This window comes from Arachis stenosperma, chromosome 1 (assembly GCF_014773155.1).
Source record: "Arachis stenosperma cultivar V10309 chromosome 1, arast.V10309.gnm1.PFL2, whole genome shotgun sequence".
NCBI classification, from domain to species: Eukaryota; Viridiplantae; Streptophyta; class Magnoliopsida; order Fabales; family Fabaceae; genus Arachis; species Arachis stenosperma.
This window is the reverse complement of record NC_080377.1, coordinates 7,857,609-7,869,745: the sequence shown is the minus strand read 5'-3', so window position 1 is coordinate 7,869,745 and position 12,137 is coordinate 7,857,609. Positions and strand designations below refer to the sequence as shown.

Here is a 12,137-nt window from a genome sequence, read left to right as displayed (position 1 = left end):
CGGATGTTTACTGTAACTGTATACGTGAATGGTTATTTTCGGGTATTCAACCCTTGTAAACTGTAGCAGGTACTCAAAACAAATTATAGTATATTGGTTCAAGAACAGTGATAATGAAGTCAACACTTATCAGATTCAAGTAATGTCAGCTTGAAATACAAAAGAGATATTCCTGTACTAAAAAATAGTATATTAGATGTTCGGTTCACCATGTATCTAGATAGTTACTTTCATAAGAAAAATAGATGGTCATTTTCGACTCACTCGTCAGTGTCATGCTTGAATTCTTTTACACTAACATATTCACATAAGTTCTAAAAAAAAAGGGATCCACCACAAAAATGTCATCCCAATGTGTCATAAATAAATTCCCAAAACTCTAACTAGTAAATAAGGTAAATATTCAAATCTTCTTAAGTACGTTATCTTAAGTATGCTAAGTTTTTCTTCATTTGAACTTTCTCTCTTTTGGCAATCCTTCTGTACGTTATTTCAAGGTCCTCGTGCTCAGAGCCGTGAATGGTGATCTCACTTCTTTTTTACCCATCTGATTTATAGCTTGGACTGTAAAAAAAATGTATGATTAGATCGTCGTGAATAAATACTCACTCAATAGGTTCTCTGCAATCCAAGTGAATATTATTTTCAGTTTATAATCAAGTAAAAAAAATTAAAACAACATGAGACATAAAAATTGTATTCATTCCAGCTGCTAATAAAAAAAAATAGCAACCTCATGTAGAGAAAGGAAATCTTCAGCAGGAATTTAACTGGATTTAGAGACCAAATCAACCAATTATAAACACAACAATGAGCAAGGTAAATAAGAATCACACAGCACAACATGTTATCACCAAACAACAATGGCTACAGCAAAAAATAACCACCACAAAATGAATTAAAGTAACCATCCGTTTCAGTAAATGTCAGGACTGAATATCTAAGACTATAACCTGTTTTTCAGCACTATATATACTAGTTTACGTAGAAAACAGAGACTCTTTTAGCATTATCTTTTAAAAAGGTGCTGTCACTACAATCAAATCAAAATAGCGATTTCCATTATGAAAAATGACCATCCAATTGCCTGAAAAATAAACCATTCGACATGTAATTGATCTCATCATGTGTACATCGAGTTAGTAGCAAATACCAAAAAAAAACATACATCTAATACCAACGCAACAACGATATATGCAAGTACTAATTAATTAAGGGAAAAGAAATAAAATAAAATTTTCTCGTTTCTAACACTCGACTCTCATTCTACCCTCAATTCCAGCAACAATCCAAAATGCTCTCAAAATCAATTTCAGTAGCATTTAACAATAAAAAATGATCTCATAATATATATATATATATATATATATATATATATATATATATAGTGACATAAAAAATTTAAAGACAATCACTCAATTATTTTATGGACTAATTGATCTTAAACATTCAACCTGTTTTAAAAAAAAAGGTCGACAATTGATAGAAATTCATTAGAAAAAATTATAACAAAGTCGTCATGTAATAAGATCACACATGAATGTTCATCGAAAGTGAGTTAGAAGGTGAGCCACATTAATTTTAATTTAATGTTAATGGTGTAAGAAAACTAAAATTTTGTAAATGACATTTTCAATTGCTAAAACCAAGCCAACATAAAAAATGAATAAAAATAATATGCATCAAACACTCTTATCCTTTTTCAGTTTTTATGCTGAAGATGAAAAATAATGCAAAGACATTGATGAACCTGCAAAAAGATCCAATACATAATTTTTTATATTATTCACAGTTGTACTTTTTCCACTTCTCATCAATACTTGATCAATTTTTCCAAGTAAATTACCGGTAAATATGAACAACTTTCTAAAAAACTGAATTTTAACACTATCACACTAATTCTAAAAGTAATAAGTTAAGAATTTACTTGTACTCTAATATGAAATTAATAAAAATTTCACACATTAACATTCATTTATATAGCCAATGACATAAGCAATACCATCTAATCAGTAGAAACAATTTGTATCATTCATCACAAATATTTTTTTTAAATGCAACTCTGTGGTCCGGATTTAAAAATCCTAACGGTCCAGGCCTGAGATGAAAATTATTTTAAATTTATTACAAACCAAATAACAACAAGTTCAGGTAAGTCTTTGGCTGCAGTGACAAGAACAACATAGCAGGAATTAGAAATTGTTCAGACTTGAAAAAATTTGCAAAACTAACCATCCAATATCCTACTAAAGTAACCATCCAACAAATATCAACCAATTTTTAACGATGGTCAGCCATTATACGGCATGTTGCCTGCACATGGTCCACACGGAAACAGACAAAAAATTTTTAAATTCAACTCATATATAAACACGATCCCAAACTTTTCCGACCTTTTCCGCGCTAAAATAAAATCATCGTAAACTGCAACAACCTAAACTAACTACAAAAATGGCTCCTGCTGCTATTTTACCATGGTTAATCACGCATTTCATCAACAAAATCTATCTACAATCAAACTTGTAACAGCGATTACCGATCAAAAAATGAACAACTTCACCTACTTACTTTGGATGGTTAGGATTCTTCCGCTGATGATGTTCGTTGTGTTTCCGGTGAACCGTTGACTAGCAGGCGACTATTTCTTTAAGGTCGGCTGTTCCGCTGCTCAGAGACAACGGGGCCCGCGCGCCGAGTACTCTGCAGATGCTCGGATCGGCGTTGAGATCTCCCTGGCGGTAGTTCTGGTCGGCGGCGTCTCGCCCAGCGGTTCGATTGCAGCGACGGCGCCGTACTTGAGGGCAACGAAGAAGTTGCTTGCTTTCAGCTGTGACCTTCTTCGGTTGCAGGTTGCAGGGGTTCAGGGTTCTATCGCCGTCACGGGTGTCTACAATGAATTGAGAGGATTTTAGTGGGGGGAGGAGAAACGGCGAAACAAAAAGGATTGGGAATTTGGAAAAAAATTGGAAATAGCATAAATTTGGTGGTGTATTAAAATAAACAGCTATAATAGAATTAGGATTAATTTTTTATCCTTTAATTTCAATTGAGCCTAATAAAAAATCCATTGTAATTATTGTATACATATTTCATTATCTCTCTAGCAAGACTCTATCTAAATTTATAGTCGTTTCTTTTTATAAACAAATAGTATAGATATTAAAAATTCTCTTTTGACCGTAAGATCATTATTCCTTATAAGTATACAAATTCATTGCCTATGTCATCTCTTTTAATTTGATGAAACAAAATTATTGTGGAAAGAGGCTCATAGTAAGAAGGGGACAATGGCTCTTAAATTTTAAATTTGTTTCGTATAAATTATATACAACTTAAATTTTAGTTATTTACCTCTAAAATTTGCATTTTAATTTTATTTGTTATAAAATTAATTTTTGTCTTCTCCAATAATTCAGCTAGTTCTCTCTAGCTCATTGTGCACAAAAAATATATATAGTTTAAAGACATAGGTTAACACTACAAATTAAAAAAAATATTAAAAATATAAAAAATTTAAATTTTTAATACATTTATTTTATATTTACTAAAAAAAAATATTTAAAATATTTCACTAATAATAATCTTATCTTCTATCATTACAACACATATTAACTGAATCGATATATGTATATTAAAATTAGTCATCAGTAAAATACACAATTAAATACAAAATACACATTAAAAATAAATTAAACTACACATGTATTTATGTTTATAACTCTGCTAGGGAGATAATGAAAAATCTTAACAATGTGAACAATGAGTTGGTTATTTAGTCCAATAGAGATAAAAAAAATAAAAATCACTCCACAGATTACCTTAAATCCAAAAACCCTCGTTTAGTTATTTCACAAAAACAACCATCCAAACCCTAATTACAAACAGTTTTCACCCTAAATCCCTCTTCCTCCCCAGCCGGCAGCCACTCCCGACGTTTTTCACTAACCATCCTACCTCAACGGCGTTGGAGACACCCAAACCATCTGTTAGCTTCGACCCCAATCCAGCCCCCTCTTCTCTTGCCGACAGCCAACAGCTTGGACAGACGCTACCTTCCCGTCGCGGGTCTTTGTGTCATCCTCCGGCAGTCCGTGTCGAGGCAAGCCTTCATCGTTCCCGTCGTGTGTCCCTGGTGCCCGGCTCGCCTCTCTCTCCCGCGCTGGTACCCACCCTGGAAGTCGCGTCCTGCCACCGCTATCCTAGCATCCTGAACATCCGACATATGTGATTAAAAATAATCATCCAATAACTCACTAAAACAACCATTTGCATTTATAATGATTGAAACAAACAACATGTTTTAATTGTAAAGTAATTAAATAACCATCCTCGTAAGAAATAAGAATAACCATCCATTATCATAATGAAATAAACATCTGGATTATTTTTCGTTAAACTTTTAAATAGTTCAGAATAAAACTTCTCGATAATCAGATGTAATGTTAGTAGTAACATTTGTTCGATACTCGATAACTTCTCGAAGGGGGTCCCTTCTCGGACGTTCGCAGAGAGTTGGGCAGCGTCGGCTGGTGTTCTGAATAGCGGCAGCTGGTGTTTTTGGAGGCATCGGAGCGGAGAGAGTGAAAGAGAATGCGCGAGAGGAAGGCTCTGCAGAACGAAAATCACACGCAAAAGAAAGAAGATTACCGTATATGTAACTGCACCATTTGTAAATTCTTATTTTTTTTAAATTCAAAATTCGAAATTATTAAAAATTAATTATCATCTTATTTTAATTTTTTAACTCTATTGTTCTCTAAAGTTATTGTCTCTCTATACTCTCTCTTATGTTTAAATATATGATAACTGATTTGTTAACTTATCTTTTATATGTACATAATATTTTTGTTATATATTTAATTTTGGTATATTATCAATGTAAAATAATTTTATATGAAATATTTAATTATATAACATTACGTCAACAAAAATAATTATCTTTTATATTGACTACATAAATATATAATCATCTAAAAAAATATAATTAAATAACTATATAAAATATTTTATATTATACATTAAAATTAAATTCTATATATGTACTAGTTTATATTTTTTTAACGTGTATTTTATATATTCTAAGTCTCCACGGTTTAATTTAAAAATGAAAAGTTATATTATATATTAACCATTTGATATATTTCGAAAAACGGGAACAAACTGCGGTAATCAGTTAATTTAGGTTTCAGGTTCACCAAAACAAATGTGCATCGATATGTGAATATGATACTCAAATAGAGACGGATGATGAAGCCAAGGTAGGTTATACGGTCCAAAGTAATTAGAAAATTAATATATGGATGAGTTGGATTCTGACAAAGGGATGTGCAAACTAATCTAAAGAATTGTGTAATATTAATATTTGAGAGATGGGAGATGAGAATCCATGTGAAGAACTGAGTAATTAAATAGAGAATAAATTAAGGAGGAAGATATGTATATGCCAGCTTGTTTTCTTTTGTTTCTTTTTGAATGTAGCGTGGAGATGTCGCTATTTGCCTACTAATTTATATTTCGGTTTAAAGGACAACAAGGTATGCTACCCACATTTTTATTTTTTATTTTAAAAAAAAAATTGTTATAAATCTGGCTCATTAATTTATTTTGTTCCTTAACAAACCAAGGCTCACTTTTATTAGAAATATAATTATTTATATTATATTATTTTATCAGTTTAAATATTTTGATGAGTAATTTTATAATATGATTAGAGTTCTGTATTTAAAAAATTTATAATTCAATTTTTAATAAATAAAAAAATAACATAAGATAAATAAAAAAAAAGTTATATAAAAATTAAATAAATCAAAAGAGATTATTATTTAAAAAAATGTTAAAAATATAATAATTTATATTACTTCTTTCTATCGACTTAAATTCGTAAGATGAGTAATTTCATGTTAACTTTTTCTTTCTTTCCTTCTATTTCTTCTACTATATATGTATATATCTTTTTCTTGACATAATTTTCCTTTTAAGAAACGTTTAACCAAACTTGTTTAATTTTGCTTCTTGGCTTAACTGTCATAATTAAGCGTCACTTTTAGATATTTTTATAACGATAATTGGATCAAAATTCAGAATTTCTATTCATTATTGTTGTGGTGTTTTGAATAGTAGATGTTAAATTACTTTTTTCGTAATAAGCATATGTTGTTATATACTCCGATCCTAGGAGCTTTGACATAAAATATGATTATAATAACTCACATTAAGAAGTACGAGACTAGGAGATAATTAATAACCAACTAGTTCCACTACACTAGCAATTAATTATAGAACGATTATTTGACTCATAAAATAATTAAAGGGTAATCAAAAGTATGGAGAAAGCGTAGGCTGACAATCATTATCCTTAATTGGAACTTGATCTATACTTAAGCTTAAGATCATAATTTTTAATTTTATTTTTTTACGATATTTTTTATCCAATATGCCAAAAATTAATCTGTTATAAATTTAAATTTTATTAAAATGTTATTGTTTATCCATGAATTTACTGCAGACACAAGATAAAAACCAAATTTTTAATATTTATTTAAGTGAATAAATGAATTAATCATTCAACCAATTTAAAGTTAATTTGTTTAAGATCATAATTTAATAAAGTTGTTATCCGAAATTTTCTTTTTTATGACCTAAAAAGAAATAACCCCATTTGTATAAGCTTAAGTTTTTTTTTTACCAGGTTTTCTTCAAATGAATTTAAAATATAATTATACCATCTTTCTAATTATTGGTACTTAGATAGGTTAATTATTAATTACAAATGTTCATCTACTTAATTAATGCCATAATGTGGCACATAATAACAATCCAGGCCAACAAACAAATTGGTTAGTACGGATAATCATAATAATAATGTCAACTTCTATTAGGTCTTCTTAAGTCTTTCTTTTTTCTTTTTTGAAACAGATAGATTCTTTGAGTAGACATATGTGCCTAACATGCATGTTCCAATTAAATACTCCTATCTAAAATAGTAGTACTAGTAAAATATACAGCTTAATACATAGAAAAATGGGCCCTATATTCAAAACTATTTAATCATTTCGATCATTCTAAATTGGAGCCACAACTAATAAAGTTTATACCTAATTAAGAAATTACATCTAATTAATCATGAGTATTCTAAACACTAAACTTGCAAAAATATACATAGAAAATATAAAGATAGAAATATAACCATAGAAAATAAAAAACTCACTTGAAAATTGGGATAATACTCAATTTAGTCTTTAATTTGTATATGAATCTTATTTTAGTCTTTAAAATTTTAATTGCATTTATTTAATCTATAAATTTGCGAACATAACTCATGTTAATCTTTGAAATATTTTTCAATGTACAAACATTAATAGAACATTGTCTTTGATAGCCGAATACCACGCTAGACTCTGTAAAATTATGTCGTTTTGGTTTTAGCACTCAAATAATTCAAAAACATTAAAAGTGATGTTTATCGAAACTTTACCTAACAAAACAAGTGACGCGACACTATTTTTTGATTATTTGAATGTCAAAAATCAAACTGCATCATTTTAATTACAGGTTTTAACGTGGCATCTGACTATTTATATCAACACTCTATTAATATTTTTGTATTAAAAATTGTCCCAATAACTAATGTAAAGTATGTTTACAAAATTTAAAGACTAAATAAAAATAATTAAAATTTTAAAAACTAAATTAAAACACATATACAAGTTCAGGACCAAATTAAATATTAACTTTTTATAATTACTTGAGATTTTTTATGTTTGCTAAAATTAACCAAATTTAACTTAGTAACCCTAACCTATGTTATTAGGGAAATCATTAACTTTTTTATGCATTAAATGAAGTGTTATTTTATAAAAATTTCTAACTAAAAGAAACTAATAATAAAAACTTAGAATAATTTTCAATAATGCATCCATTAGAAAATGAAGAAAGTAAAATTTGTCCTTAAATTTTCAATTGTAAATGGCCATTGAAGACAAATTAGATAGCCTTAACTTGCGATTCAAATTGTGGGGCACGAGATAACGTGAAACGCTCTTTTTCCTTTAGATATTTGCATGGAAACTTGAGGATGAAAATCGATCCTCAGTGTACAAACTTCAATAATTTTTTCACTCTTAATCAATTTCCAATTTTGCTTTCTATCCATTATTTTTGCTTGTATTTCAGCACATAAATTATTAGATTTGATAAAAAAAAATCAATTTAAAATTTAAAATAATTTAATTCACCCATATTGATGATGATGACAGCATCCCAGAAAACCAAAATAATAATAACAATAATAAATGTAGGAAAAACCAAATTTACCAAAGCAAGATGAAGATTTTATCCACAAAGATCAATACCCGCATACATTATAAAACATGGGGAAAAAAAGAAAAAAAAAAAAGGAAGGAGGATCTTTTGCTATGTTTCAATAAATGAACCAATTTTTTTGGTTCACTCTCCTCCTTGCCAGCATGTTTAATTTGACATCACCGGCAAAACAAGGGAAAAAGAAAAAAAGAAAAAAAAAAGAAAAAACTTTTAATTAGTCTTCAGAGATGCTCTCTAAATGAGGTCGCCATACGCCAACACGACCTTTCCGACGATCTTTTCGTAAAGATTTTTTATTTTTAGAAGCTATCTGAGTGAGTGCATGGAAGTGTGACGACGAGTCATCGTCATCACACTTCTTACTCTTTTTTGACAAAACTTTTTTATTGATGTCACTATCACATATGCTTCCGCTCTTCGCAGCGGCGAAACGCTTCTTTTCCGGCAACGATGACGCCGGGATCAAGAAGTATATGCTTCCCCTCTTGAGCTCTGTCTCCGGAGCAAGGATCAAAATCCGGCGAACGACGCCTTGAGAGCTAGGTTTGCTTAGAACATGATTAGGGTTTTCCCTGAGAATCTCTCCGGCAGTTATTGGACGTGTAATCTCTTCCACATAACCATTCAAATGCACTATTCTTATCAAATCAAGAGCACCACAAGGAATAACACAAGCCAAACAACACCTTAAGCTATTACCCATAATTATAATGTATTTTGGTTTAGAATAATATGATCAAGAGAAATAATAGCTCCCAAAAAGGGAAAAAATAGAGAAAATTAAAACTGATCTAGGATTTGAACCTGGATCAGAAAAAAAAAAGAAAAAGAAAAAAAGAGAGAACAAAAGAAGAAAACTTTTTTTTGTTGTGTTTGAGTTACTAAAGCTTTGAGAACAAGGGAAGTGGTTGGAGGATGAGTGGTGTATATATAGTAACAACCGTACTCATAATGCAATGGGTGGATTTAACAAAATTTATAAATTATAAATAAATTAATAATTGTGATGATGACGTTTGAAGTTAATAATAATGGAACTGAGTGGATTCAATTTACCAAATTGCCCTCCATATATATATGTATATATGTGTGTTAGTGTGTATTATTGTTTTTGCAATTTTTTGGAGTTTGGATGAACACATGCGGTGAGGTGGGGCTTCCTCACCTTCTTGCTGTGTAGTTAACTAGTTTGTAGGGTTTTGTCCGCCATGTGTAGATTTAATAAATAATAAGAACTATTGACTGGTATAGTAATAAACTTTGATAACTAATTAACAGAAATATTTGATAACAAAAATAAATTAGTTAAAAACAGTTAAAATTTATCTTATTTAGTTTAATAATTAATTAATGTTAAATAAGATAAATTTTGACGATTTTTTTTGTCTTTCTAATATTATTAATTAATTAATTATTTCTTTTTTATTTATGTTTATTTAATTGTCAATTTACTCCTATGATTAATGATCCTTGATTATGCATGTATAGTTCAGTCTCAAAATCGGGGGAAATAGGAAATCATACGTTTTACTTATTTCAAGTGGTATGTTGTATGTGACATAGTAACATACAGAATGTTCAAAAAAATTTTAAAAAAAATTAAATAAAAATGTAAATATGAATTTTTTATTTATTTAAAAAAAGTCCGTCAAAATAATATGTGTTTACTGATAAATTAATTCATAATTTATACTTATTCATTGTATCCAACAATCTCTAGTTCTATTATTATAATTTTGACAATATTTTAATACTAAAAAGTAAATATTATGGTGCCTAAAAAGTAGTGTCTATTTATTAAAAAAGGTTAAACAATAATATTTAATTTAAAAATATAACAATAAATAATTTTTAAAAAATCAAAATTTACTATAAAAAATAAATTAGGTAAAATTTAGACACCAATTCATAAACATCATAGAATTGGCCAAACTAAAATATTCTGTTTTCAGTTCAATTTTTGCAGAGTATTAATTGATAAAGGTGAAATAGTAGTTTATTTTAATAAAAATATTATTCGTACACTAAAATTAGTTACTCAGTGGCAGAACCACGTTATAGAAAAGGGAGGCATTGGCCTCCCAAAATAAATAATATGTATGTATAAGTTTCAATTTTTTAGTTTAGTTCTTTTTTAATTTTTAATTTTCTTTTCTTCTTAATTTATATTTTTTATGTTGGTCCTTCTCAAAAAAATTTCTAACTCCACCTCTATAGTTACTAATATATTTATATATAAATATATATATGATTTAATTTATTTTTAATATATATTATATTTTAAAATATATATTTTATACTTATGATTGATTTTGATAATTAATTTTAATTTACACGTAGCATATAGTCTTATTATAATTATGATATAAATATGTGCGAAGTTTTAGCTTTTTTATTTAAACTTTGTACTTTAGTTATGTACTATATATATAATATGTAAAACGTCAAAATAAAAATGTAAACGGTGGGAAACTGGGAATGCATAAGTAAGATTCATCTACCTGCGCTATAGCAGTTTGTCTTATATAATATTAAATAAAAATATATTTATTTACTCATTGTTGATCCAGAATTTGCTACATTAATTGCTGTTAGTAACAGCAAATCATTGTTAAATAATCGTTAAAAAAATCATTGTTGAATATATATAACAGAAGAAACAAAACATCATTTCCCATAAACTGAGACCTGGATTGATCAATGATCAACGATTATGATCATGAAGCTGGCATGGGAAGTAGTGTGAATGCGAAGGTTATAACTTATAACCAAACAAAATAATGTAACTAAGACTTTGATATAATCAAATAAATATCTTAAATTAATTTATTTTAATTTCGATATTAATATAAGATTTTTTAATTAATATAAGTTTAATTAATTCATTTAGGATACTTTTTTAATTATATTAAAATTTTAATTATGTTATTTTACTGTTAAAAATGTCATACTGGCATTTTAATATTTTATATTAGTATTGTATTAATATCAGTTACATTATAAGAATAATAAAAATTTATAATTTGTAAATTTAAGAATTAATTTAATCACTTTTAAAATTAAAATCTATTTTAATACACAGTAAAAATTTTAAGCATCAAACTGAACAATTACCTCTATTAATAAATGGTGCAACAATGTCTGAGTTAGAGTTAAGAGGAGAATTACCAAAATTTTTGCTTACATTGCCATAGAGATAAGGAAGAAAAGAGGAATTACCACGAGAAAGAACTAGTAGGTTATATATATTCATTAAACATACTAGAATATATAGGGAAAAATATATTCATTAAAATCAGAAATGTTAGGCGAATAATATTCTTTTAATTAAGTCTAACTAGCTAAGTTATTATATGTTTAATTTATATACGGTGGAAACTCACCTGCAGTCAATTGCAGGTGAAGTTGCTTCTGGATCGTTGACACGTGTTACTATATGGTTTAAAAAAAACGATTTATTTTATATAAATGGTTTATTTAAAAAAATCAGTTTGAATAGATCAAATAACTACTTTTAAAATAATTTAAATTCTTTCTGCGTGTTATTCCTAAATTCCTAACAAATGAATTTGATATGTTCTTTTTCTTCATTCATATTAACCAATTTTTCTTTAAATTTATCTGAAACTTTTTTTATTTAATTTTTGTCAAATATATGTATACAAATTGTTTGAAAAAGTAAAATTTAGTATTTTGAAAAAGAAACAAAATTCACGATTTTTTTATAGGAATGGCATAAATTATATCATCTATCCTTTTTTGTCTCTATTTCTATTTTCTTGATGAGTTTTGTTTTGTTTCCCATAACTTACATT

At 27.9% G+C, this 12,137-nt stretch overlaps 1 protein-coding gene across 1 annotated transcript; it reads right to left on the bottom strand.

Moving 5' to 3' along the window:
* Positions 1–8,207: 8,207 nt before the first annotated feature.
* Positions 8,208–9,203, bottom strand: LOC130942367 (uncharacterized). Its single transcript, XM_057870998.1, has one exon. It carries the CDS (start codon positions 9,023–9,025, stop codon positions 8,537–8,539), a length of 489 nt encoding a protein of 162 aa, XP_057726981.1. The 5' UTR covers positions 9,026–9,203; the 3' UTR covers positions 8,208–8,536.
* Positions 9,204–12,137: the final 2,934 nt, after the last annotated feature.